General features: G+C 42.8%; 1 protein-coding gene and 2 pseudogenes across 1 annotated transcript; 2 read left to right on the top strand and 1 right to left on the bottom strand.

Moving 5' to 3' along the window:
* Positions 1-2464: 2464 nt before the first annotated feature.
* Positions 2465-4507, top strand: LOC123038939 (rRNA 2'-O-methyltransferase fibrillarin 1-like; annotated as a pseudogene).
* Positions 4508-16135: 11628 nt separating this feature from the next.
* On the top strand, positions 16136-18713 carry LOC123040371 (probable flavin-containing monooxygenase 1; annotated as a pseudogene).
* A 605-nt stretch (positions 18714-19318) lies between these two features.
* LOC123040370 (putative F-box/LRR-repeat protein 23) lies at positions 19319-27034 on the bottom strand. The gene is made up of 2 exons (XM_044463235.1): positions 26654-27034; positions 19319-20247 (listed from the first exon to the last, which is right to left on the bottom strand). The coding sequence occupies exons 1-2, from the start codon at positions 26956-26958 to the stop codon at positions 19578-19580; spliced, it is 975 nt and encodes a 324-aa protein (XP_044319170.1). The 5' UTR covers positions 26959-27034; the 3' UTR covers positions 19319-19577.
* Positions 27035-27883: the final 849 nt, after the last annotated feature.

The following is a 27883-nucleotide window of genomic DNA, read 5'->3' as shown; positions in this document are numbered from 1 at the left end:
AAACCGGACAGAACACCCCCCTAGCTGGTTTTGTGTCCACCCGCTACTGATGTGGCACTAGTCAACGACGGTTTTGACCTGGATGGGGCCCAATTGTCAGGTCTCTCTCTCTCTCTCTCTCTCTCTCTCTCTCTCTCTCTCCCTCCCTCCCTCTCTCTCTTCGGGAACCCGACGCCGCTCGAAGGAGCTCGCCCCGGTCGCCGCACCCCACTCGGCCTCCCCTCGCCCTCCGCGGCGTTGGCTCCGTCGTCGTCCGCCCCATCGCAGCTCCGGCCGTGCGCCTGCGCCGCCCTACCTCCTCCCCGAGCTTGCGCCGTCGTTCCCATCCGCCCCCGTGCGTTGCTCGCGCCGTCGTCCCCGGCCGCCCGCCGGCTCCGACTGCCCCCGCTCTGCCCTCGCGCACGTCGCCCCGCCTCCTCCCCGAGCGCGCCGTCGTCCTTGTCCGCCCCCCGCATGTTGCTCGCGCCGTCATCCTTGGCCGCGCTGCGCGTCGCTGCACCTGGTTGGCGCCTGGCTGCGCCCGACCTCCCCCGCTCGGCGCACGCTGTCTCCGCCCGCCCCGGCACCGGCCCGGCCGCCTGCCGGTGCCGCACGCACTGGCCGCCGCCGCTGTGTCCGGCTGCCACTGCAGTAGGGGCCTCCCTTTTTTTCTTCTATTTCTTTGATTTTTTTTAACTGACGAGTGGGACCCACCCGCAGGTCAAATACCACCTTTGACCATGTCCACGTCACCATCCGGTCTGGGTAAACCACCTAGGGTGTTTTTTGTCTGGTATGAGATTTTTTAGGGGGGTAAAGGAACCGAAAAATAGATCAGGGGGTAATGTGAACCACCCACTTTGTTCAGGGTAGTAAAATGGACTTTTTTCTTTTGTCAATTGTGCATTAAATATGTCCTAGTATTTTATAAAATTGATTAGGTCCAATTTTGAAACAAATATATGGTAGCTCCTTAAAAAAACTCATTTCGGGCACTCAAAAAATGGAAAATGAATTTTCTGTGCAAAGAAAATGGAAACTCCATTGTGCAACATTGTTTGGAATTCCAAGATGCACCTTTTTGCACAATATGAGATCATTTTAACAAACTATTCCATGAATGTGGCCATAAGATTGATCATTTGGCTTGAAAGCCATGAATCTTCACGCATGATAGCTCGTTTCTAAGAACACCTTTAAAAATAATTATCGTAGTACAAGTTTGTTATTTTTCCTGGTAACTTGGCCACATATAATGACACAATGCGAAGGTTTTCCAGTTTTTTGATTTTTTTTGAATTTCTTATGCCCGTTTCAAAATGCGGTCAAAACAGCGGGCATGACCGTTCCTAGCTAGTGGTTGAATCTTGGACAATTTTTGGTGTTTCTCTGATTGAATAGATACTTATGTACCTAGAAATGATTTTTGGAAAAAAATAAAGAGCAAACTATGAGGCAGTTGCAGTTCTAATTTGACCCGCTTCCAACTGAATCGGAAGGAATTTGTCTTTTTCACCAGAGGTGGATCAAAACTTTTGACACCCAACCATTTAGTCAATTGTGCATTAAACATGGCCTAGTATTTTAGAAAATTGATTTGGTCCAATTTTACAACAAATATATTATAGGTCCTTCACAAAAAATCTTATTTTGGACACTCGAAAAATGATTAAAAATAACTACAAAGATCAGAAATGCATACAAATTAGTGCTCATCCATAAAATGTGGTCTAACTTGAGTGAAAATTTATGTGATGCCCGTTTGCAAAATACTTTTGATAGCTGCTTCACAAAATAGCTCTATTTTAAATCACTGATTTTCCGGACCAATCAAAACTCTTCCCATGGATCGACGACATGGTGCCCATCCATCCATCCATCCCTATCTCCATCCCACATCCATCCATCCATCCATCTATCTACAGAAAAAAAAGAAAAATAGATACCCCCGCAGCCCAAACCCTAGATCAGATCCCCCCATCGCACCCCTCCTCTTTGCTCCCAATCTCCCTGCAGCCGCCGCCACCACCTCCTCCCCGTCCCCGTCCTCTCCCACCCACCGCACGCCTCACCATCCTCCTCACCCACCACCGCCGACCTCATCCCTCCCTCACCTCACCATCTCTTCCTACCCTAACTCCCATTGATGCCCTCTCATCCTCTCCCCCGATTCAGATCAACCACCGTCCGCCCGCCTAACCCAATTTAGATCGACCACCGTCCGCCTCCCTCACCGGAGAGAGAGAGAGGCGTCGCCCCTAGCCGCTCCCGCTCCCTTTTCCCCATCGCGGATGCCGCTCCCGCTCCCTTGCGCACCCGCAAGTTCATGCATGACCAACCGCCTGCTCGCCTGCAAGCAGTTCATGCTCTTCCACCGCACGCCAGATCGCTGGCGCGCACCACGGCTGCGCGGGGCTAGATCTGCTTGATGCGGACGATCTGAGGAGGAGGAGGAGGAGGAGGAGGAGGAGGAGGCGTAGCGGGGATGACGGCTGCGGCCGGGGCGGCGATGAGCGGCGGCCCGGTGAGTCCGCCAAGGTCTCCAAGGTTCGAGATCTCGCCCCCTTCCTCTCGTTCCTTGGCTCTATTGAATTTCGTCAGTGATTCTGAAGCGCTCGTGTGCTTGTACGCAGGCGCAATTGAAGGACAGGCTGGCCAAGGTGTACGAGGTCTAGGCGCAGTTGAAGGAGAGGCCGCCGCCGGTCTCTGGCTCCTCATCGCGGCTAGCTCCGGCCACATTGGACGGCGGGTAGGAGACCATCTTCCGCCGCTTCTCCATCCTCTGACGCGACTCCTAGGGAGCGGGTCCTCCCTCGCAGCAGCTCTTGATCGGTCCGACCAGGGCACCACTCCGGCGAACGCGCGCCCCACTCCGGCCGACGACCCAATCAGGTGAAGGACCCTCGTTCGTGCCCCCTCCCCTCCTCCCAGTCATTGGCCATGAATTCCTCTGCCAAGATGAGCAGCCCCTTTTGATTTTTTTTGCCAAATAGTCATCCAAATTTTCTATGAACTTCTGCGGGACAATTTAAACAAGATTTAGTTCTCTGTTATGGTTGGCAAAGTCTATCCAGTTTGCAAAGTCTCGTGTACATTCATGTTTTCATGCACAGTAGTAATTAATCACTAAGTATTGTATTTGCCTCTGGATGCTACCATTGTATTTCCATAGAGGGAAAAAATGATTGTTCTATGTTAGATCTTTCATACTGGATCAATACTGGCTCACCAGAATATATACACTACACACTACACACTCACCAGAATATATACACTACACACTGATCATTATATGTTGTATCTGGTATGCGGTATGCATATATCTTGCTATCTGTATCTATCGTTAGTAGATACTAGTAGTTAGGTACTTAGGCCTTGGTTGCATTATTCCTATCCATCCAGGGGGATTAAGCAAAGATGTTTTCATTATAAGTTATTTCCTTGTAAACTTATGATGCACCCGTCCTGGCTGAGAGATGCACTTATTGGTGCTGATTTGAATTGATGTTCGTGACTGTTCTACACATGCAGTAGACTGATGTTTATTGCTGTTTTGTTAATTGTACAGAACGAGGACGCATCCAAGGTTGAGTATAGGGTGTGGAACCCCTTCAGATCCAAGCTGGCTGCTACTGTGCTCGGTGGTGTGGACAACATCTGGGTTGTAAGTCCTTTTTGTGCCTCTGCTTGCATTCTGGATTGTTTGAATACCTTGTTTTGTCAAGGATGTAATTCAGACTGGAACCATTGTTGTAGTAGCTGACTTTGTGGTTCTTGGTTCAGGCTCCTGGAACACGTGTGCTGTACCTCGGAGCTGCCTTTGGAACAACCATGTCTCATGTGTCTGACATTGTTGGACCGGTGAGATCTCGTCGCTATTTCCTTTGTGTATTTCAAGTGAATGCTACTTAATGTGAGTTGTCTTAACGAAGTCTTGTCACTTTGCAGACTGGGTTGGTGTATGCCGTTGAGTTCTCTCACCGGAGTGGTAGGTATCTTGTCAACATGGCCAAGAAGAGGACCAATGTCATCCCCATCATTGAGGATGCTAGGCACCCGGCAAAGTAACGAATGCTAGTTGGCATGACTCAAGCTGTACCAGATCAAGGTATCTTGCTTTCCATGTTCGCCCCTTTCTTTATGCTTGCTAGCTGCATCTGGCGCAAAGCTCGGTTTCTTCTGCTCCTAATTCAGTGCCGCACCTGCAGCTCATTGGTTGCATGGTCTTCGGTTTTGTTGTGCTGATTCGGTGTTGTAGGATGTACGTAGTACTGTCTTCAAACCTTGATGCATTCATTCGTTGTGTGGTCAGTGGACGAACTAGAATTAGCTGGTTCACTTGGATTAGTCTGTGTTAACATAGTAAGTTAGCAAGACCATGTCTAGTGAGATATATCAGCAAGAGCAGCTGCATTTGCTTCAGTTGTACTCTGTATGTTTGAGAGGGATATATCTTTAGAATATTGCCTTCATATACTATCTAATTTCTGCAGTTATTGAAGTTAAAATGCACGATGCTGGTGACTAACCAGAAAAGTTCTTTGAGTTCCATACATTGAGTAAAACATTTCAGTCTGTTATTGAGTTAGCTATATATATATCCGTGATACCATTTTTGTACTGTGATAGTTTCTCATATTTCTATATTATACTTGTATACATTATTCCTATTTGAAGTCATCAACTGAGTTGTTGTAAACATTACTACCATGTGCTGCTTCCTTTTTCATGCTTTGCTACTATAGATGATTTGCTTGAACTGAGATGATTGGTGTATTTGTGCTTATAATTATGCTTCTATGTGATTGTTGCAGCATGACCCAACCAAATAAACATTTTGTGCCTTGATCTAGCTCTAAAAGTGTGGTGTTACCTCTCTTTACATGAGCTCTGGGCTGAAGAAATTTGAAGAAGCTTGAAGCCGGACAAAGTAAAGAGTAGCGAGTAATAATGTAGTGCTAGTTATGTTATACAGTAGCCAGCATATCTGGTTGTATGAACACTATTGTAAATACTGTAATTTTGTATTTGTACAGTAGTCAGCATATTTGGTGCTAATATTGGTATCATTTTATAATTTCATATGTTCTCTTGCCACATTTGAAATATTTTTCATTTGTTTATTGTGAAAGTGTGAGAAATATAAAGATGACCAGTGTGACAAACGAAAAGGCCAAGGCCCAAAAAGTAGATGGAATGTAAAAAGGCCGAGGCCCAAAACAGAAATGGACTATAAAAGGGTTGAGGCTGAAAAAAATGTACTATAAAAGGCAATGGCCAAGAAAAAACGCTGAATTGCTGGGCTAGGCCCATGTAGCTAGCAAAAATTAATAGGAAAAATAAATATTAAAAAGGCCGAATTAATGGGCTCGGCCCATATAAACACCGAATTGGACCGGGCTGAATCTTGTGCCACATCAGCTTGCCACGCTGGATGACTACGTGGCCTGGTGAGGTTGCCAGTGACCAAAACAAGACAGTAGGCTTATTTTGGTCGTAAATGTCTACGGCCTTCTCACAGAAAAGGTCAAAAATGTCAGTTTACGACGGCCAGCTTTTGACCTTCTGGTTTTGGTCACAAAAAGGTCGCAAATAAAAAACTATGACCATTCAGTGACCAATAGTGGTGGTCACAAGTTGACATATTTCTTGTAGTGCGCCTTGCGTTGATTCCACTTACCAAAATTCACATATATTCCAAAAAAATCTCCGTATGTTTTTATCCCGTTTGAACTCCGTTTGATATGAATTTTCTGCGAAACAAAAAACATGCAACAAACAGGAAGTGGCACTGGGCACTGGATCAATATGTTAGTCCCAAAATAGTATAAAAAGTTGTCAGAAGTATATGAAAGTTGTAGAATATTGGCATTAAACAATCAAAAATTGTAGATATGACGGAGACGTATCAGTGGTGGTATGGGACGTCCCCTCGATCAACATATCGGGTTCGATATGGCTCGGTAGGTGACACATGTGCCTCTTTCGGTAGGTGAAGGCACCGGTGGATGCTATGCAATACATCTTATATGAATACATCAAGTCATGCCTGATACCAGCAAGTGATGCACGGTGGCTCTGATAGAGGTGTCATGTTTAGCCTGTTTCTGTTGGATCGAAGGTGGTGCGACAGTAGCATGAGCAGGCGGTATGCGACGTCTTTGTCTTCCGTTGTCTTCTCCACAAGTATTCCACTATCGTGGTGTCGGTAGACGGATGAGGGCGGATTGTAGATGGCTTTCAAAAATGAGTTTATGCACTCCGGTGGAAACACAAGATCTCTAATCAGCCTATGTCGACGCGCGCCTGCACCGTGTCCTTGCTGAAGGTGGTGGATTGAAGCTTACCTTTGGGGTGAGAATCTGGAGGTCAACCTTGTGGTGGACTTGCCATCATCGGCGCACGTGCGGCGATTCCTTCTTGAAGGTGTAGCCTAAGAGTTGTGTATTTTTTGTTTCTGGTGTGTCTTGTAACATAGGGTTAGTGGATATTAGGGAGAGTTACTGTCGCGAGGTATATGGCCTCAGGCTTTGATTTCCGCTTTATTTCCAGGTCAAGGATGTTCGGCTGCTGGATTTTTCTTTCTTAACAATATATGGCCACATGCATTGATCGTTTTGATGCAGAGGTCGTGGGTTATCCTCCTTTTCGAAAAAGAAAAAAAACTCCTTTTCAAAAAAGAAAAAAAACTTGTGAAAAGGCCACACTATAAAATAAGCTTATGAGATTTTAGTCTCTACGCAAACTCATTTGTGTCCTAGTATCATAATGTAAACATCAGATGTAAATCTCCACCTATATATGCAACATGCAGACCCAGAATGCGGAGAGAGTATTTCATTATACACCTTGCAAGTGATCAGGTGAACAATTTGTTGAGACTACAATAAATTTTGGGGCCCTTCTGTAAAGGTCCAGGGTACAACCCTGTCAGTAAGTTCTGGTCCTAGAATGACTCCTTTTGACCTATAACTATCAACCATTTCTGAAGTGTACTAACGTGCAAATACTCACACATTCTATGATCCAGCACAATTTTCCCTTTGTTCTTCATTAGTAAGCCACAAAAACATGTTCAGTTGCATGTGTCAAAAGCATTGTGCGCCTTAGATCCCTGTTGCATCCCAAACCTATAGCTGCCTTTTTTGTTCCGACAAAACCTATAGCTAGTTAACTCTAGCATACTGTGGAGCTTAAAATTAGGGGATGACAGAGCTAGCATAGGAAGCAAATATGATCTAGCAACGTTCATGATGTTCAGCTAAATTCCAATCCATGCATCACTACAAACAAAAAGATGGTGATAGTTTCTCTAGGTTTCATATACTAGCACGTCCTCTGCAATTTATAGAGCTGTATCTTGCATGTGTTGGTGCGTACAGAGGCGGGCGTAGTGATTGTTGCCACTATCTCAATGGTTGCTTGCTACTTATATATCTTACGTACTTGCAACTTTAAGCTGGCTCTCATTGATGAATGATAATGTTTCATTTCACTGAAATGTTGTAATCGAAGATTTTGGTACTTGGAAATATCAATTTGAATCAACAACTGAGGTGGTGGGCAGGCCTTCATTGGTCGGTGTACATATATCCTAGTTCATCCTGCTAAGGGTTGAGGCTTCCATATAACTAGTAGTATCTTTACAAAGTGCATAAACTTATATTTATTTATTAGTGTGTCAATATAGCTTACCCAAATAAAAATTCGGGTCCACATTCTTCTAGCTATATCGATAGAGGGAGCTTCAAAGATTTATTTGTCTTTGCTAGAAATTGAAACACATGTCTGCTAATGATGACATAACTACATAAACACAGGCACCACAACATCATTTTATCCTAGGAGTAACAACACTGCTTTTCTAGTAAAACAATAATATATGAAATCTATTTTAAATTGTAACACTGATTTTCTAGTTTCATACAAAAAGTCTCATCTCTAATGTTTCAGTGAATCTATTTGTTTCGCACTCACTGAATTTTAAATCTTTTATATTCACTTCTTACACTACTTCAGTCTTATTACATTCATTATACCACAAAAAGTGTATTTTTCACTATGCCTTTATTTAAGTGTACTTTTACGGTGCGCTTATACTCCATATATACAGGAGATAGAGTACCAACCAAATAACACCATTCATTTAGTAGGTTAGTTTAGACTTTTCCCAGGCAAACTAAAAGGGTAATTCAGTACTGTACACACCCTAACCCCTTCGGCGAACTAGGGCTCCGCATGTTCCTCCCGATACAATCTTCTTGTCATTATCGATCACAGGCACATGCTCCGCGACCCGCCCGCCTTTGATGCATGTCTTAACGCACCCTCGCATGGTTGTATGTCGAGATCATATTCCAATCCCGTCAAACAAACTGGCTCGCTTGTTCATGAAACACTAGAACGGAGGTGCATGAAAGGTAACTGGCCGTCCGTGGAAGTGGAGGGCGCGCAAAAGCAATGAGATCAAGTGCCTGCACTGCGCAGTTCCGCTCCGCCGCCTCTGACCCCATCACTTCTGCTGATGAGCATAAGATGTAGCGATCCAACCTGTCAACCGGCTTGCCTGCCGCCGGTGATTGCCACCAGCAAATAGACTTAACCCGAGACTTCTAAGGTATGTTTCTACCCCTACAAACTAGGTACTCCCTAAGCTTTTGTAACAGTACTCAATGTTAATAGATTGGAGTCTCAGTTAGCCTAATCCAATGGATCTCAACAAATGGATGGTCTATATTCACTTCAGGGTACCGCAAAAACTCTCTTGTTTAAAGGTGACATTGATTGGCTTTCCATTTACCAGCAACAACTTACCACCTGCTCAATGTTAATAGATTGGAGTGTCAGTTAGCCTAATCCATTGGATCTCAACAAATGGATGGTCTATATTCACTTCAGGGTACCGCAAAAACTCTCTTGTTTAAAGGTGACATTGACTGGCTTTCCATTTACCAGCAACAACTTACCAACTGCTTACTGCCCATGCCTGACTTTCAGCATGGATTGTGTGCCGCACAAGTACATGAGTCACCCCGAAAGTATTTGCTCACAAACAAATGGCTTGGTCTGAATGATAGGCCAGGAAATGCTGGATATTCTGCAGCTCCTTATATATGTATATAGCTTGCGTGCACTAATGCACCCTCAAAACCCCCTTCATCTCAACACAAGGACATCTTGCCGTTCCATCTACTTCTACTTCCAAGATTCATGTAATAAATTAATTCACCGACATACTGTTTGGAAGTTCAAGCGCTAACAAGGGCACCAAATGGTTAACTATGCAGAACAGATTATGTATCAAGAATTGCTTGTGTCAATTCTCCGTTGCCTCTCAAGCCTAGAAAACTAGCTCCAAAATATATAAAGAGATGAAAATTAGGGCGAGCATATGGAAACCAAATATGATCTAGCTAAGTTCATGAAAGTTTGTTTTAATTTCAAACCATGCATCACTCGGAACGTAAAGCCCTTGATAGTTGCTCTAGATTTTCCGGCACTAGCATGTACACTACAAATTATAGAGCTAACATGCATTTATCTGTGCATGCGAAGGATGGGAGTGTGATCTTTTCAAAATCTGAAAACACTCCAGTTACCTCTTACCTACATTGTGTATCCTTAAGATATCTCTCACCGATGCATGATGGCATATCATTTCTTTGAAAAGTTGTAATCAATGAATTTGGTACTTGTGAGTATCAGTTCAAAGCAATGGGAGTTTGTTTCTTAGTTTTTTCTTCGCTCAACTTTGCTCAACTACGATTGTCATCTATTAATTGTTCTTTGTAACTAGCACGACGAATCTATGAATTTCTAGGGTTACATCCTATATGCAACCATGCACCCAGTGACCAGAAGTGTGCCTCTTTCATCTCCTGCTGAAAAACTATCCTCTCACTCCCTATCTACTTCAGCGTCCATCAATTTTATTGAGGTTCTCAGTGTTGCGTAATGTCAATATCATTTCTCTGAAAATTTATATAGTGAAATATTTTGTTAATTAGAACTATCGCTTAGAATCACTGAATCAGTGAGGGAGGCAATGCATGTTTATTGGCCAATATTGTAACTTCAGTGTATGTGTTACTTCTGATGGTAGCACAAACCTGCGCAGAGAGAAAAAAGTGGTTGTGTGTGTGAGTTTAGACATGTGCTATATTATTGGCAGGAAAACATCTTTTTTCACAATTTTGTTTGCAGACACAATAAATTTGTACGACCAAGTTGTGGTAATCCACAACATTTGTGTTCATCTTGTGAAAATTTGATTATGTAAAATAAGCTTGCAAGATTTCAGTTTGATGCAAACTGATATGTGTCCAAGTGAACGTTGGCCTTGAACACCGTGCGACATGTGTGACATGTCGAGACACAATTTGACGATATTTATTTCATTGAACACCGTGGAGTGAGCACGGGAACAATATGTTGAGACTGTGGCAACTTCTTTTTGTGGAGGTACATGCTTATCAGCAATTTATGGTCCGACATGTACTCTTTTTGACCTTGGACTAGTGAGCACTATTCAAGGGTGGCTAGGGTGCAACATGCGACAAGTTCTATGAATGTCAGTGCAATTTACCCTTTTGTTCTGGTGCCCATGTTTTATTTCTGTAGAGGGGCCTTCGTTGATGCAGTCTACAAAATGTTGATGATTTGAAGTTTGTCAAAAGATGTGTGGTTGAATGTGCAGAACGACTACAAAGCCATGTGTGACTTCGATCCCTGTTGCTTCCCAAGCCTGTAGAAGGCTAGCTATAAAAAAATGTGGGGACAATAATTAGGGGATGACTTTGACATAGGAAGCAAATATGATCTAGCAGTGTTCATCAAATTCAACTAAATTCCAAGCTCTGCTTCACTTGAAACGGAAACCCCGTGATATTTTTTCTAGCTTTTCCAATACTAGCATGTACATAATCTTCGCAATTTATATAGTTGCGTCATGCATATGTTGGTGGCTTGGTGTGTATGGAGGCAGGTGGAGTGAATGTTACCCCTATCTAAAAAATGGATAACTCTTACCTACCTTCTACGCGTAATGTAAAAAGAAGTGATTTGAATCATTGCTATTTGACTCTGACCTGTTCTGAAAATGTCAAGGTATTTTGATTTTTTATTGACATGGACAAAGTAAGGGAAAACCTCCAACTTTAAGCTGGCTAATATAGGTTTACGATGGCGTCACTTCTCTCAATTGTTGTAACAAAAGATTTTGGTACTTAAAAACATCAATTTGGGTCAAAGAGTGGGACGGTGGGCAGACATTCATTTGCCAGTATGGTTTTTGTAGTGTTCAACATGTGTCCTATTATATCATCTAAGGTTGAACCTTCACATGTCACTTGCAGTATCTTATAAAAAATAGAACCTTATATTTAGTTCTTTTAGGAATGAAATGTTGGAGTGTCAAAGGATATAACATATTACTATGTAAATATAACCTTAACCCAAAGAAAAAATCAGGTGGGTAATCTTCTTGCTACGTAGATAGATAGAGGTTGAAACTTAAGCCATTTTTTTGGCAAATTTTGAAGCTGGAGCCTGGTTTGGGCAAACACTAATGATGACATAACTGCATGAACACAACCACTAGAACAATCTTTTCACAGTAGTAACCATGCTATTTTTTAGGTAAAACGTAAATACATGTAAGGTCTTATCAAGGGTCAAAACACCAAAAAGTGTGTATGTGGAATGATACCTGCAAACCTAAATGCTTTCCTCATGCAGTAATTTTGTTTTGTATTCCTTTAAAAAAAGCATCAGCCTTATATACATAATATTAATCATAATACCATCAATTCCATTCAATACACCACACCTACAATAGATGGCACCATGTCTCTCTTGAAAGGAGGCACTAAATGGATTTTGTCTGCCTACAACAACTCATCCCGGTGGACATTCAACAAGGAGTGTTGTGACAAGTACAACAAGCCGGGAAATTCCAAATATCTTTCACCAGGCGTGCAATGATAGACATTGTTATTCAACTATCAGATAATACTTTGAACATGCAAATTTAGGGTAGAGAAGCCAAATATTGTTTTTTATTTGAAAATATCATCTTCTATATCTAATTAACTAGCCACAACTAACCCATTTCTCTCAGCATGCAAACATGTCACCTCATCATGTAACATGCATGGGAATAGGTCTATCATAACATGCATAGGAATAAAACAATTCATGCATCTAAATACCTAACCCCCACCAGCCCATTCTCGTAGCATCCAAGCATGACATCTCATCATGTAACATACATGAAAATATGTCTACCTCAACATACAACCATGCATAGGAAAATCACACTTCAACATCCAAACATGCATTAGAACTTCCATTCTATTACGCTATTTATATTTAATAAATATTCTAAAACTATAAAATAATCAAACACAATAATTTATATGTATATTCAATTTTAGTTCTCATATTTCTATTCCAGATATTCATATTTCATAGAACCAAATCTCATTGAAATATATTGTAAATTATCCGCGGATGCAACAACATGCGGGGTATCATCTAGTATAACTAAGTAGGTGATCCCTGCTAACATATTTATCTCAATGTGCAACAATGCCATCTCATCGTGCAACCATACATTGGATAAGTCCAATCTCATCATGCAACCATGCATGAAATATTTAAAATCTTTTAATTCTAATATAAAACGTTTTAGAGACTCGTCTCTAAAATGTCTTATTTTTTTTTACAGTGGGGGTATTTTATAATTATATTAATAATCACATGCATTTTTTAGTCCTTATATTTGTAATCCAAATTATTATTTCATACAACTAAATCTGATTAAATATATATTACAACCAATGCATAGTGTATCATCTAGTATAGGATAACATTGTAGCCTAGTTGGGCTATGAATTTGGCCCATTAACACTATCAACACATAATTAGTCGCTTTGTTTCTGGAGTTACATATTTAGTTTGGTTCTGAAATTTATGACATGACTAGCAAAAGAGCCCGTGCGTTGCAACGGGAGAAAAAAAATAACACACACTCTTAACCCAATAACCATAATATATTCATGCACTTTATTTTAGCGAGGCATCATTTTTATGTTGCCGCTTATCCTCCTTCTCACCCTCAGTGGCCTCAGTGTTCACACAAACCAAAGTGTGTTTGAATGTTGTTTTTCCCCTGCCAGTTTTTTCAGAGGTGCTCATGTGTGGTTAATCGATGTTTTCTTTCGTCTCTTTATGATTTTAGTGGTTGTTTATTTGCAATCCAGATCGTCGTGGTACGAAAGAAAAACGGACGTGCCCTATAGGTTACAAGTTCGCTTTTAAAATAATATTTCAAAATATTTAATAGGTCAAAATAACATCATATTCAAATTCTACATATTTTTCTATTCAAATTTCATATATAACATGTTAAAATCGGAGTTACGGTTTAATAGATATGGATAATTAAGAAAAATATTTGTTTGACTTAAATATCTTCCAAAATAATATTTAAAAAATATTTAACAAACAAAATAACATCATATTCATATTCTACACATTTTTCTAATCAATTTTCATATATAACATGTTAAAATCGGAGTTACGGTTTAAAAGATATGAATAATTTAGAAAAACATTTGTTTGACTTATATATGATCGGCGGGTGAATTATCTAATACGTCAGGGGGTTCCGTAAAAATGTAAAATAACGGTTCGGTTATGACTTAAGTGTGTACTGCGGGTTAATTCATGAAAAATGCAGGGGGTTTTCTGCAAAAGTGCATGACGGACGACGGAAACCCAATTTGCTTTATTATTAGGTAGAGATTGGCTAAAGTAAGGTTTAGTGTTGATAGTTATTATTGGCCATTAAATCCCCCAAATAATACAGGTGACCAGATAGTACTCGATAGTTGGGGGTATAGGATATGTTCCACCTCCATCGGCCACCTATTATTCCACCTATCATCCCATAGCCTAGTCTTAATCGCTAGTATGCATGATGCTAGCGGAGCACAAGAAATTTTCTCTTTCTTTTTTTCTCTCAAGCACGCACAAGCGTGCATATCATATATTATACTCCCTCCGTTCTGAATTACTTGTCTTAGATTTGTCTAGATACGGATGTATCTAGACTTATTTTAGTGCTAGATACATCCGTATCTAGACAAATCGAAGACAAGTAATTTGGAACGGAGGGAGTAGAAGAGAGGGTAAAAAAACACATCTATCTGAGAGTGTCACATGTAACTGAAACACTCTGTCCACTCTACAGGATCCTAGAATTAACAACTACTTCCGCAAAAAAAAGAATTAACAACTACTACTCGCTCTTTATCCACCTCGACATCGCCCCAAAGAAGGTTGAGAGCTCCCCTCAATAACCCTCCCTGCTTTCAAGTGTGGCTTCATTCCCAATCTGTTGTACACTTGTACTACAAATCTCGGGGTGGTGTAACACTCTCAAAGACAATTGCATTTCAATGTTTCGACGGCTCCGACAAACCTAGAATAGTGATGGTATGGGTTTCCTTCCGTGGGTGGCCCTCTCCATCCTTGCTTGCAGACCATGTCCCTAGCACCTCATACGCCGTAGGTACCCACTCTTGCTTGCCCAAGGCGGTGCACACCACAGTCCCCACCGTTCTCGTAAATACATAACCAAGTACGATGTGGTTGATGGTTTCACCATGCTGATCACAAAACGGGCATGCATCATGGTGCAGTACGCCCCGTCTTGCCAGTCTATCAACATTTGTTATCTAGGGCTAGCCAAGCAAAGAATCGGCTCTGCAACGGGGCCTTCAATTTCTACGTGAACTCCAGAGTGAGCACCACCTCCCATCCCGCAAGTTTAGCAGTGTGTGCGTGCCGAGAAATCGCCATCCTGCTCCTAAGACCAACGAATAGTATCGGCAACCCCAATAAGTAGGTACACGTTGGAAATTCTTTTCCATAGTGCCAAGTATTCCACCAACGTGCTCAAGTCCAGATTGGGATCCATGTCCCTTGCCCAAGCTCCATCCGTTAGAGCAGTGCAAACAATTCGTGTCGATCGCACCTGTTGTGGAATTCTGGCATACAATTGCGGTGCCAGCTCCTCAATTCTCAGGCTATCAATCCAATGATCCTTCCAGAATAGCATAATATGACCTATGTGAACTCTTGTCGCCGCCTTGAATAATGTCATCGATTCATCCGGCTCCCTGAGCTCGAATTCTGTCCACGGCCTTGACTCATCAGATCTACGGGACCATGGCCCCATCAAGCCTGCATGGCAATGTTTAGCCAGTGCACGTTCATGATCCCCAAGCCACCTGACCACTTGGGTGTACATGCTGTCTCCCAAGCAACTGCACTATTTTCACCATTGGCCTCCGCTTGGCCGCACCAAAGGAAACACCGTATAATTTTGTTCATTGCCGCCGCGGTTTCGGTGGAAGACCGGGCACTAGAATCACATGAGTTGGAATTGCACATAGCACAGGCTGAATGAGCAAAAGTCTTTCACTCATCGAGCCTCAATGAGCAACATTTTCTCTTTTCTCATTGTACTTGGGCATGTCTAAGACATAGAAGTAGAGTACTCCTCCCACGCTCCCACCTCTTTAGGTTTGATTACTGAGCCATCGATAAAATCTGAAATCTAAAACAATTCACAAATGGTTGAAAATCGAGTAAGACTAACCTTACGTAACCAAATCAATATTTATTGAAGTAGTAAACCAAATCGTTTTCGTTTCTATAAGGGTCGATTAAATTTGGGTTTATAAACTTATGGTGCGCCAGATGCATCTTGTTGTGCTAATTTGTGATCTAAAGAGTTTCCGAAACTTCTCGAACCTTTTGTTTATAGCTCCATCTGCACTGTGGAGCACTGACGATGGATAATATCTCGAGTGCGCCACATATCGTACCCGTCTACATACGTGTGCGTGGCCTTGTACGTGCTACATGCAACACATGCAACGTATACACGTGCCGCGATTTGCTCAGCGACAAGGCCTATCATTGTGTGGCTGGACAATTGATGTCATATTTGCTCAGCAAAGACTAAGTGTGGACTCCGGACGAATGATAACAAAAATAACACGTCAGATCGAATGGCGCCGTGCTTTAAGTATGTTATCCAAATCCAAGAATTTCAACAAAGCACGTCGTGCAAAACTGCTCTCTTGCCACCTATATGATCACCATCGAACACACACGTTCATACTCGTAAACTAGTAGCCGGGATGGAGAAGAAGAGGGTGGCCATCGTCGGAGCCGGCGTGAGCGGGCTGACGGCGTGCAAGCACCTGCTGGAGCGCGGCTGCCGTCCGGCCATCTTCGAGGCGGACAAGCTCCTGGGCGGCGTGTGGGCGCGCGCCCCGGACTGCACGTCGCTGCAGTCAGAGCGGCCCATGTACCAGTTCTCCGACTTCCCGTGGCCGGAGTCCGTGAGAGAGGTCTTCCCGGACCATCGACAGGTCGCCGACTACCTCGACGCCTACACCCGCCACTTCGGCGTGCTCGACTGCGTCAGGTTCGGGCACCGGGTGGTCGGGATGGAGTATGTCGGCGTCGGCGAGGAGAAGGTGGTGGAGTGGGAGGAGTGGGCCGGGTGCGGCGAGGCGTTTGGTTCTCCGACGGTGAGTGGCGTCTCACTGTGGCCGACGCCGAGGGCAACATCGAGGTACATATATTGATTGGTCGGCGAACTAGGAGTTTTCATAGATGAAGCTAATCCATGCCTCCGTCGACCGTGTTTGTATTGTTTTCATTTTCAGTGAGATTTAGATGAAATTCATTGAATTTCAGTAGACACTGAAATATTTAGCTTTTGGACAAAATATTCAGCAATTTCAGTGCTACACAGCAATTCAAGCATCTTTTTAACTATTTTCAATAATTTTAAAATTTTGGTTGAATTCAACTGTTTCAGCCCTTTGACCGAAATCGCTGAAATTGTTGCTGAAATATTTCCAAACCTGAAAGTGAAAACCACTTTGCTTCCATTTTCTAACGCCTAGCCTGTAATGTCTCTTTTCAATCAGTGAAGCTAATGAGATATTAAATGCATTATATTTTTCCTGTCTACAGACACACGTGGCAGACTTTGTGGTTCTTTGCATTGGGCGGTTTAGTGGTGTGCCCAACATACCCACTTTCCCTCCAGGCAAAGGTCCAGAAGCATTTGATGGGCAGGTGATTCACACCATGGATTACGCCAAAATGGGCACCAAGAAAGCTACCGAAATGTTAAAGGGCAAGCGTGTGACTGTCATTGGCTACTTGAAATCAGCTCTCGACGTAGCTGCCGAATGTGCAGACGTAAATGGTACACAATCCTACAACTAAAATTTATTTTCTCTTTTATCGCAGAAGTAACTATGTCATCATAATTTTTGTTTGCATGACAAAACAAAGGGTTGTTTATAGTCATTCTACGAAACTATATGCATTGCCTGTCATGATTACATTGTTTGAAATCTAACAATTATTCTTGATAAGAACTTAGATATAAAATTTACCGATCCCCTGCAGGTACTGAACATCCATGTACAATGGTTGTCCGAACAAAGCATTGGATCATACCAAGCTACTATGCGTGGGGTTTCCCTATAGCAAACTTATATCTAAATCGCTTCTCTGAATTACTTATCCACAAGCCTGGTGAGGGCTTCCTACTATGCCTCTTAGCCATCATCTTGACTCCCCTGGTACTGAAAATCAGCATGTTATTTTGTATTGATGCCATTTACACTTAGGTTTCAAACTAAATTGACACACGCTTAGTTCTTGTTTGTATATGAATAGAGGTGGTTGTTCTCAAAGTTTGCTGAGAGCTACTACTCCATCCCCATGAAGAAGCATGGCATGGTACCTGAGCATAGCTTCTTTGAGGCACTAGTGACATGCTTGATTGCCATTACAACAAAGGACCACTACAAGAGACTAGACGAAGGCAGCATTATTCTGAAAAAGTCCAAGACCTTTAGCTTCTGCAAGGAAGGTGTAGTTGTTGAAGGTGAATCTTCGCCGATAAAGAGCGATATAGTGATCTTCGGAACGGGATTCAAGGGAGACCAGAAGATCACGAACATGTTTACTTCAGAATACTTTCAGAGTATTGCAGTTGGGCCAATATCCTCGACTATACCTCTCTACAGGTTACTTCACTATTACTACCTGACTTTTGTTTACATGTGTTCCTTATTTTCAATCAAGATTAGGTTATTGAATATACTCTTCATATTTTATATTCAGGGAGTGCATACATCCTAAGATTCCACAACTCGCGGTCCTCGGTTATTCAGAGAGTCTAGCGAATCTGTACACTGCAGAAATTCGGGCCAAATGGCTGGCGCATTTCATTGATAGTGGATTCAGATCACCAAGTGTTAAAGCGATGCAGGGTGATATCCTTGAGTGGGAGAAGTTCATGAAGCGCTATTCTCGTGTCTACTTCCGGAGGTCCTGTATTGGGCTTCTTCACATCTGGTATAATGATCAACTATGTCAGGACATGGGATGCAACCCGAGAAGGAAGAATAGCATTTTAGCTGAATTATTTGAGGTATATGGTCCCCATGATTATGTTAATCTTCACCCCAAGTAAGAGGAGGTCTTGGTAGGATTCTTATGTTCAGCTCATATGTTCTGAGCAATCGATGTGGGTTATAGCAGCTTAGTATGTTTTTTTTTGTGTGTGTGTATTTTCTAGCCTGGTTATCCTTTATGGTCGGTCATATGATAATTTGATAAATAATGATCCTGTGATGAACATACATCAGATATCTTAAACATATGATATTTCGATAAAAAATGATTCTGTGATGAACTGAGAACATCACGATATGAGAAAATGAACCACACACATGGTTAAATCAGCATTGCCTTCCGCAAATATTATATCTGGTGACTGGTGAGACACACAGAATATGTTTGATCTCTACAAGCGTTAGGCAGGAATTCAACTATTGTACTAACCATCTAGATTAGGATTAATCTTCAAGCATCCAAAAACGCCCTCCTATTCTAGACAGCCAAGAGGCAGGGCAAATCAGTACTTATGAACGCTTCATTCTAGAATAAAGGATGTGCAACATCAACCATTTCTATTGTTGCACAGATATTCCAAATAAAATAATAACCATTTCTAGTGTTCCACTTGAGCTACTCCATGTGACAAATCAAATAATGGCTGCCTATTGCGACTGAGCGCATGAGACAGCATCCCATTATTGCAAGCAACTACGACGAGCTTGCGGTCTTTGCTGGCCACCGACATCTATGGCATTGCGCCATTTTGAGAGGATTCAGTGGCCGCGATGGGGTCAAACACAAAGAAACCAAAATCATAACAGGGGTGTCATACTTCATTACAAGAATCTAATTCCATGACAAGTCACAAGGCAGCACAAACTACAAGTGAAAAGAGTGATAATCGAACAACCCAGTCTCACAGCAAGAGGATGGATTAGTTTCTTGCAAAAATGTAACAGGTGACATGAACACAAGAGAATCACACATAACAAAGTGCTCGAACCCCACTTCAAGGATTTCATTCAACAACAGGTGAACACCGCATCATTTCAGCTCCAAATCCCGCCAAAGTGAAAGCCCATGGTCAGCGTTTAGATGTCATCGACATCATCATACATGGCAGATTCTGAGCCAACATCATCATAATCATCCACATAATTGAATTCACCATCAGCATCATCAGCATCATCATCCATGACCACATCCAGCAAATCATCGTGCATATCAACCTCAAAATCAGAACCAGAGTAATCTTCACTGTAATCCTCACTGTCAACGTAGGCCCAGTACTTGAAATCAGAGATGGGATCATGAGGAAGCTTAAGGTTTCTAATTCTAGCACACTTTGATTTCATAGCATCATCAATTTGGCGGTTGTAGCACATACGTATGTCAAGTGATTCAAGGTGAGGGCAATGGTCAAGGATTGCCATCAGTCCATCATTAGTTACTTCGCTACCAATCAACTGAAGGACTTGGAGACGAGGCATACTGTTAGCAATCCATGACGCTTCTGGGTCAATCTCCATGCGCTCATAGGCTGCATCAAACCGCTTATGAAAATCAGCCCAGCATTCATTTAGCCTAAAGCATTTCAGTTGTGAGCGGTTTTTGTCAACTAACTCGCAAAAATTGCCATACAATGAGCAGAACGAAATATCCAATTCTTCAAGCTGAGGAAGGCGATTAATTGCCTCAGCCAACCCTTTATCAGATACTTTATCACAAAAGCTGAGCTGAAGGCTCTTCAATGAGAATGCTCTGCATTGAGACATGGTAAGTTTTTAACCAACCCAAACATTTAAGCTATATCAAATCTTGACATGCTTTCCAAGCTCACAATGAGAAATACCACTGGAACAACATAACCAATTGAAATCCATAAGAAAATAAAACATTCTATGATGTTGGATTCATCATAATCTTCAAAAAGGTTGATAACTACGGTCACATGCAAATGAACCTCAACATGCAGTTCTAACAAAAAACCACATGACTTGATACTGTGTATGAATTCTACATATCACATTCAGTCAAACGATGAGAAGAAGAGCAGTAGAGGGCAATGAAACATGTGTCAGGTGGCATCCACCCTACAGCAGACGCAAATTCAAGCCTAAACTAGATTCCGCTAATGACGTGTGGTCCAAGAAGAGAGTTCCCTACTTTCTACTCCAGTATAGACTATAGATATAATTAAGAAAGAGTTTGAATAGGTTATTTTTCAATTAGGAAGTCGGAATAATTAGGAATTTTTGAGTTAGATTCAGATTGAGGTGAAGTCAGATTAGTTTGTATGCATAGCCTAAATAATGGCCAAACACTAGTTGAAAAATAATCAAGCAAGTTTAATCCCAATCTTTGTTCCCCTGCTATCACGCCGGGCGTTCTGTCTCTCTCTCCTCAACAAGAGTGAATTGCAGAAAACCACCACACTGAAGTCTAAGTTTGCAGAAAACACCAGTTTAAGAACTTGTGACAAAAAAGTTGATTCTCGTGCTAATCTTTTGCAAAAAACACGGATCAGTCTGTTTGGGCATTTTAACTGTGATTATGACATGTGGGTCCCGCATTTGATGACGTGGCATAACGATCTTCGTAGATGACGTTAGATGCGGAATTGTCTAGATTTACAAAATAGTCCCTGTAGTTTTATAGGGACACCCTTCAACAACAACAACAACAACAACAACAATAATAATAATAATAATAATAATAATAATAATAATAATAATAATAATCTTTACCTAATAATAGTAAAGAAAATTTGGTTTCTGGTCGTACGTTGTTAGCGTTTTTGCAAAAAAAGTCCGTGATGTTTTTGCTATTCAGCCCTAGTCCTCGGCATAAGTCAGCCCAAACCGGTATGGAGGAGAGAAAAGAAAAAAAAATCCCAGCTTCCTCGATCCCATCTCGAGCACAGCCTGCCGCTCCCTCCTTCCCCACCCCGCCTCACCACCGCCGTCGTGCCCTCCGCCGCAGCACGCCGCCCGCCCCTGCCACCGCCACCTCCAGCCCGCCCCAACCCCCGCCGCCCTCCGCCCCCGCCGCCGCCACCACCTCCAGCCAGCCCCGCCCCGCCCCGCGTCGCCCTCCGCCGCTGCCACCTCCAGCCAGCCCCGCCCCGCACCGCCTGCCGCCGCCACGCGTCGCGTGCCCCCGCCGCACTCGCAAAGGACCTCGAGGCCCGCTGCCCCACCAGGCGCACCAACCTCGCTCGAGGTTGGGCGAGCGCAGAAGCACAGTTCGGGATGGCGGATCGGAATTCATTGACTGGTTCTCTCTTTCTCTCCCCTCCATTGGATTCGCGGAGGTGGTGGATCTATCTTGCCTTCGTGGCAGCGGCGGAACGAGCTCCGTGAGATCGGGTGGGCTTGCTTCTGGTAATCTTAGTTTTGTTAGTAGCAAGTGGTCAATTTAGTGTTCATTGGCAACAAAAAGAAGTGAATAATATCATGCCATAATTTAGTGTTGCTTCCCGGTCCTGGATAGATGATGTATTGCATTTCTGCATAAGCTAGGAAATCTACAAATTGATTATCTGCAGACTATTTGTCCATACTTCTCCAAGATCTGAACATATACCATCTTTGTTGATCGATTTTATTACTAACTAGCAGATTCCTCCTGGTGTTTGGGACGTTTTCGGCTGGTTTGATTTACTAGCTACGTCCAAGGAGGGCACTGGATTGATTTCATGAGGCTTACTAGCTACGTCCCAAGCAGGCAAATCCAATATGTTGATCGATTTGATTGTTCCGGCTGGAAAGTAACACATCTGGAGGTCAGGAGGTGCGTCGTTCACACTAGATCATACCCGGAGTTCTACAATTAGGCATGATTACAACTGGGAAACTACCCTTCCTTGATAACTATTTTAGTATCTGTTTTTATTTACTGATGATGAGAACTAAATAAATTGGCTACTATCATGTTCCTCCCATAAAAAAAAGATTCTGGTAGATGTGCTTCACAATAATAATGGTAATACCTAAAGGAGTTCTTGCTGCAAGTTAGCGCATATATATATTCTTAGGTACCACGTACCTGTGTTACTGGTTTGCGTTAAGGATTTCGCTACTGTCGCCAAGGTATCTACAGAATTACAAATATGATGCAACATGATTTTGCTATTGTCGGTTACAAATATGATGCAACATAATTTTGCTAATGTTCAGTTACAAATATGATGCAACATAATTTACTTAGGCTTAAGTATATGAGCACATAGTTGGAGAGCGACAAACTAAAGAAATATCACACTCTACAATTCTTGTCTAACTGAACCAAGTTCAGTTTTGAGTATAGAGAAATGTAATAGAGCAATCATTTCAAAGCTGCATCTAATTTAAGAAAGTGATGAGATGAATGTAGGGCTTTCTTTTTTATTTATACCTTCTCTTCTTTATCTTTAGTTTTATCTACTTATCAATAGTATCTACCGGCTCGAACTCGAATTTGATCGCCTTCCATACTTCACAAGCTGCGGCTAGTTCAGGACTCCATTTGCAAGCTGCTCGGATAATTTCATTATGCTTATCGAATGTAAATGGACACAATATTCAGCCCTTACAACAGGAGTATAGAAGCCTAGACCATACTTATTCAATGATATGGTACGTGCAACAGAGGAACTTGATGCAACAGACCACCCTCCATTTACAAACCTTTCGATGCAGCATTAGAAATTGTGCCATATGTAATGGCAATGCATTTCTTTAATAATAATAATAATAATAATAATAATAATAATAATAATAATAATAATAATAATAATAATAATAATAATAATAATAATAAGCAATCAACTCCAAATCAGATTTGGGCTCCCAAGCAGCCGAGCAAAGCAGCAGCACGCCGGTCATGGGCCTCGTCGCCGGGAGCGGGAGAAGAGGGCACGGGCACATGCACGTGGCTGCTGCGGCAATCGGCGGCGGAGCTGGCTGGGCGGGTGGGCCGGCGCATTGATTAGTCAATCATCTTGTCTCCCTGTCTAAAAAATCCTCCCACGTCGTCGGCGGCCGGCGAGTGCCCTCGTCGTTGTCCAATGGCCCAGACCTCGAGCACGGCCCGCCGTAGAGCCAGACGCCGCCGCCATCCTCGTGGCAGCCGGAGCTCGCCGGTTGAAGAACGCATGCACCTGCCCCTCTGGCTCCTCGCCCGCATGCAGGCCTTCACGGGGCGGCGCCGCCGCTGAGCTTGACAGTGATGCGCTCTGGAACGGCCTCCCCTCTGCCATGAAGCTCTGTAGCCGGGAGTTCCCCGGCCACCCTCCTGTATCTGTCGAGGACACCTTCGGGCACCTACCTGGAAGGCCAGAACGCGAGCATGGGGTCGCCGGCCACCCCCAGGACCCAACTGGCGCCCTCGGGCACCCACCTGGAACGCAAGCACGGGGTCGCCTGACACCCCCGTCACCCACATGCGCACCCCCCAGCACGGGGCCGCCAGCCTACTGCCTCCTCCTTCCTCCTCGGGTTACAGAAGCTCACATGAGGGGGTTGCTCGATCCCAATCTAGATCGGGGTAGTTTCAGGGAGGGAGGATTTTTTCGCAAATGACCCGTCTAACATTGTTTATCGCGAATGTTGCACCACATCAGCAAATGGTGGGCTCCATCTATCATAATCGTCATCAGATGGGCCAAAGCCATCAACTAGTATTTTTTGCGGAAGATTAGGCCAAAAATTAGTGGTTTTTGGCAAGAAATCGTAAACCAGTGTTTTCTGCAAACCTAGGCGCTAATGTGGTGGTTTTTTGCAATTCATTCGCTCAAAAGCCATGGGTAAACGAGGTGTACAGTTTAGTCCCTCCTATCAGCCACAATCAGAATCTTCGCTCAACCAAAACCTTTATACCCCAAGCCTGGTAGAAATCAAACTTGGTATATCCAGCAAATTCAATCATCAATCAATAAAATGAGATCACTTTATTTCAATGCACCAACAGATCAACACAACGAAAAGAGAATATGAGCTCTGACTAGCACTACGCTTACCAAGCAAACAGATGGTTGCTTTGTATTAGCGGACTGTAACACTATTTCAGAGGAATAAACTCATACCCTTTTCACAAAAAATAAATAAAAATATGGTCGCAGGAATATTTCAAAAAAATGGAGGCTTTTTGCTTCAGCGAGGGGATATAGAAGTTGCAATACCATAACAGAAAGTACTCCCTTCGTCCCATAATGTAAAACGTTTTTTGACTCTATTGTAGTGTCAAAAAACGTCTTACATTACGGGACGGAGGGAGTAGCTACTAACAGTTAGAAGTTACACATTTATTTGTTCACTACATAGTTATTGACTATTGTTATTACTACATGATACAGATTTACACAAAGGGTATGGAATGTGCACTCAGCAAAGGGCCTTCAACAGTTTGTATGAAGGAAATGTTGAAGAGGAGGCCCCGACAGTGCAACAAATATGAACCAATTCCAGTGTGTGGTTAACTACATGAAATGTGCAAGCTCACTAAAACGTTCAGCCTTTCAGTACAATGCGTATTTCACACATAGAAGTCACCCAATCAGCACAGAGCCAACCTACATCTTTATTTTGAAGTGCTCCTTCTACACTCCAGTTAATACAGAAGGTAGAACATGTACCATGTGTCCATGTCAGCTGTATGACTCTTATCATCTACTCAAAAACATTTAATAACATAAAATGCTAGTTAACCATGCAGGTCAGACCATTAAAGCGAGCATTTGTGGTTTATAGATCAAGAATACTTGGACCTTTACAGCAAGTAAATCATCAGGAGAAGATAATTTGCTGTCAACCAACAAAAATATTCAGATGGCCTTTTACCCTGTGAAGTCTCCACGCTGAAACCCACCTACCCTTGTACTCCCTCCGTTTCAAAATAGATGATACAAAATTTAGTACAAAATTGGATCATCTAGTATTCTGGAACGGAGGGAGTAAGTTTTAGGGATTTATACCCAAAGAGCACAAGACACCAGTCTCAGGAATCCCGCTATTGGCAGCGAGTAGTGGGAACAGGACAATTCCCACCAGGAAAACAAACCTTCACTATTCTACTCTACATATATTTTCTGGGTTGCTCCACTTTTTCTCCCGAGCTACGCGCTAAGCAGCGTTTACCAAGGTACATTGAGTCACACAAAGATGCAGCACTAGAGACTCACGCGATATATTCTAAGCATTTTACTGCTGATCCTCTGTAAACTAATATAAGATCTTTTTAATCACTACAAAGATATTATACTCCCTCTATCTGAAATTACTTGTCGCGGAAATGGATGTATCTGGACGTATTTAATTTCATTTTGTCTAATTCACATCTAGATGTTTTTTAAGGATGTCACATCTAAGCTCTCACCAATATATAATTCATCAATAAGAAACAAAAAAAATAGGACAAAAGAAATTAGACCACAAACAGAGTGGACATCAGTTTAGATGTGACATAACTATGTCACATCTAGATGTGTCCTAGACAGAACCTTTTAGTTCTAGATACATCCATTTTTATCCAATTCCGCAACAAGTAATTCCGGAGGGAGGGAGTACTAGTTTATAGAGGGAGTACCATTTTTCTCACTCCAATTTTATTAGGTACAAAAACTAGAATTGTCAGAAAAGAAAAGGAAGTGAAAGGATCTTTACATACTCTATACTGATCTTGGGCTGATTAACCCACTCGTGCTATCAGCATGGCATTTGATCTTAACCTAACCAACACCTAATCTTCTGTACGAAATACTAATTACCACGTGCACAATTTCTGAAATTTTAGAAAAGTTCATTTGCGTTGGTGAACCCCAACTTGATAAAGCAAGGGTCCACATCAAAAGGCACTACAAAGGAGTAAATCTGAAGTTCAAAGGGAGAACAAATTCCTTGCAGAAATAAAAGGATGCAGAATGACTGTCAAATCAAACAGCAGAAAGGCCCATTTCGAAGCAAGAGGAAGCATATATCAGCAGGAGACTTTTTTTAAGTTAAAAATACAGGTATGCATTTTAATCTACCTGCAGCACGACCAAAATTGTCATCTGGGTCCATCTAATAAAGGTAAACTAATAGAGGCTCACATTCACAAATTTGGTCATCAGAACCAATCAACGAAATTATTTGCAATCTCACGAAAGAAATGGGCATGTATGTAACAGGAAGAGGAAAGATGTGGCAACCTGTCGGAGATGTAGCGGAGGAGGAGATCAGTGACGAAGGTGTCGGCTGAGAAGGCCTCCATGGTGCCAGCGGCGCGGTCGACGGCGGCGCAGGCCATGGCCCCGGCCTCCAGGATGTCTACATCGTGGGTCATCTCGACGCGACGCCACAGCGTGGTGTCGCCGTCGGCGAGACGGCGCCACGCGTGGCATACCTGCCCGGCTCCCGTGAGGAGGTCGGCCGCGTCCAGCTTCCCGAATATGGTGGAGAGCGCGTCTGACTGCATCCCGGTCCAGTCGCGGCTCTCGCCCTCCTCCTCCTCCATGGGTGGCCAAGCAGCGGCGGCGGTGAGGTGGGGCTAGGGTTTGCCAGGAGAGGAAGAAGAGGCGAGTCGGCTTGGGGCTTAGGCCAACTCCAACGCATGATCCCATCCGCTCCGTGTATGACCATTTGAGCCCAAACAGATAGACGGCACGGCCCAACCCATGAACGCATCTGTATTTTTTGTCCGTTTGGCGTCCGGTCCGCCCCATTTTCTACGCAAACTTGCGTCTGGTTTGCTTTCACACGGACGTCGAACGAACGCCCACGCGTTTGCTCCGCGTCCACCTCGGTCCCGTGATACGACCATGAGTAATTTACATACGATGGTTGCTGCTGGTGATATGGCCATGTCTAATGCTAGTGTTCTGGACGTTCACAAAATACAGCTGCAAGTCAATTGTTTAAAAGAAGAAAAGTCCGTGGATGTATATTTATTATATGAGAATAATTACGTGGACGGTGAAGGGCTAAATCAAGGCAGAAAACATGCATGCAAAATTAACCATGCTCGTTTTCGCAAGGAAAAATCAACGTGTATCAATAATACTTGGAAAGAGATGGGATTGTACGCTGATGAAAGGGAGCACGCGAGCTGTGATATATTCAATTCAGTCAACAATATAAAGGAGAGAGATTTATTTCTATTCTTGCCACTTCCATGTAAAAGGAAAGTTTTTCAACGTGGCAACACTTCTTGGAGCCTGATACGTGATTTCTTGTCATTAAAGGACATGGAATGGGGCCCACCCGCAGCACATGAAGCACTTGAAGATGGCGCACAAGTCTAGATAGATATTCTTTCTGTTTCAAAATAGATGACTCAACTTTGTACTAACTTTAGTACAAAATTGAGTCATCTATTTTGAAACGGAGGCAGTACCTTTTTATCTTAAGTTAAGTTTAAGTCAGTTTACACTAGTAGAAAA

This window comes from Triticum aestivum, chromosome 2B (assembly GCF_018294505.1).
Source record: "Triticum aestivum cultivar Chinese Spring chromosome 2B, IWGSC CS RefSeq v2.1, whole genome shotgun sequence".
Taxonomy (NCBI): domain Eukaryota; kingdom Viridiplantae; phylum Streptophyta; class Magnoliopsida; order Poales; family Poaceae; genus Triticum; species Triticum aestivum.
Note: the sequence above shows the minus strand (reverse complement) of the source record. Positions and strands in the feature narration are given on the sequence as shown.

Bases quoted from the DNA above. Each gene is read 5' to 3' on its own strand.
- LOC123040370 (XM_044463235.1), bottom strand. From the start codon at position 26,958: ATGGAGGAGGAGGAGGGCGAGAGCCGCGACTGGACCGGGATGCAGTCA. The intron at 20,248-26,653 runs GTTGCCACATCT...GTCTCAATGCAG, and splicing joins CTCCGCTACATCTCCGACAG to AGCATTCTCATTGAAGAGCC.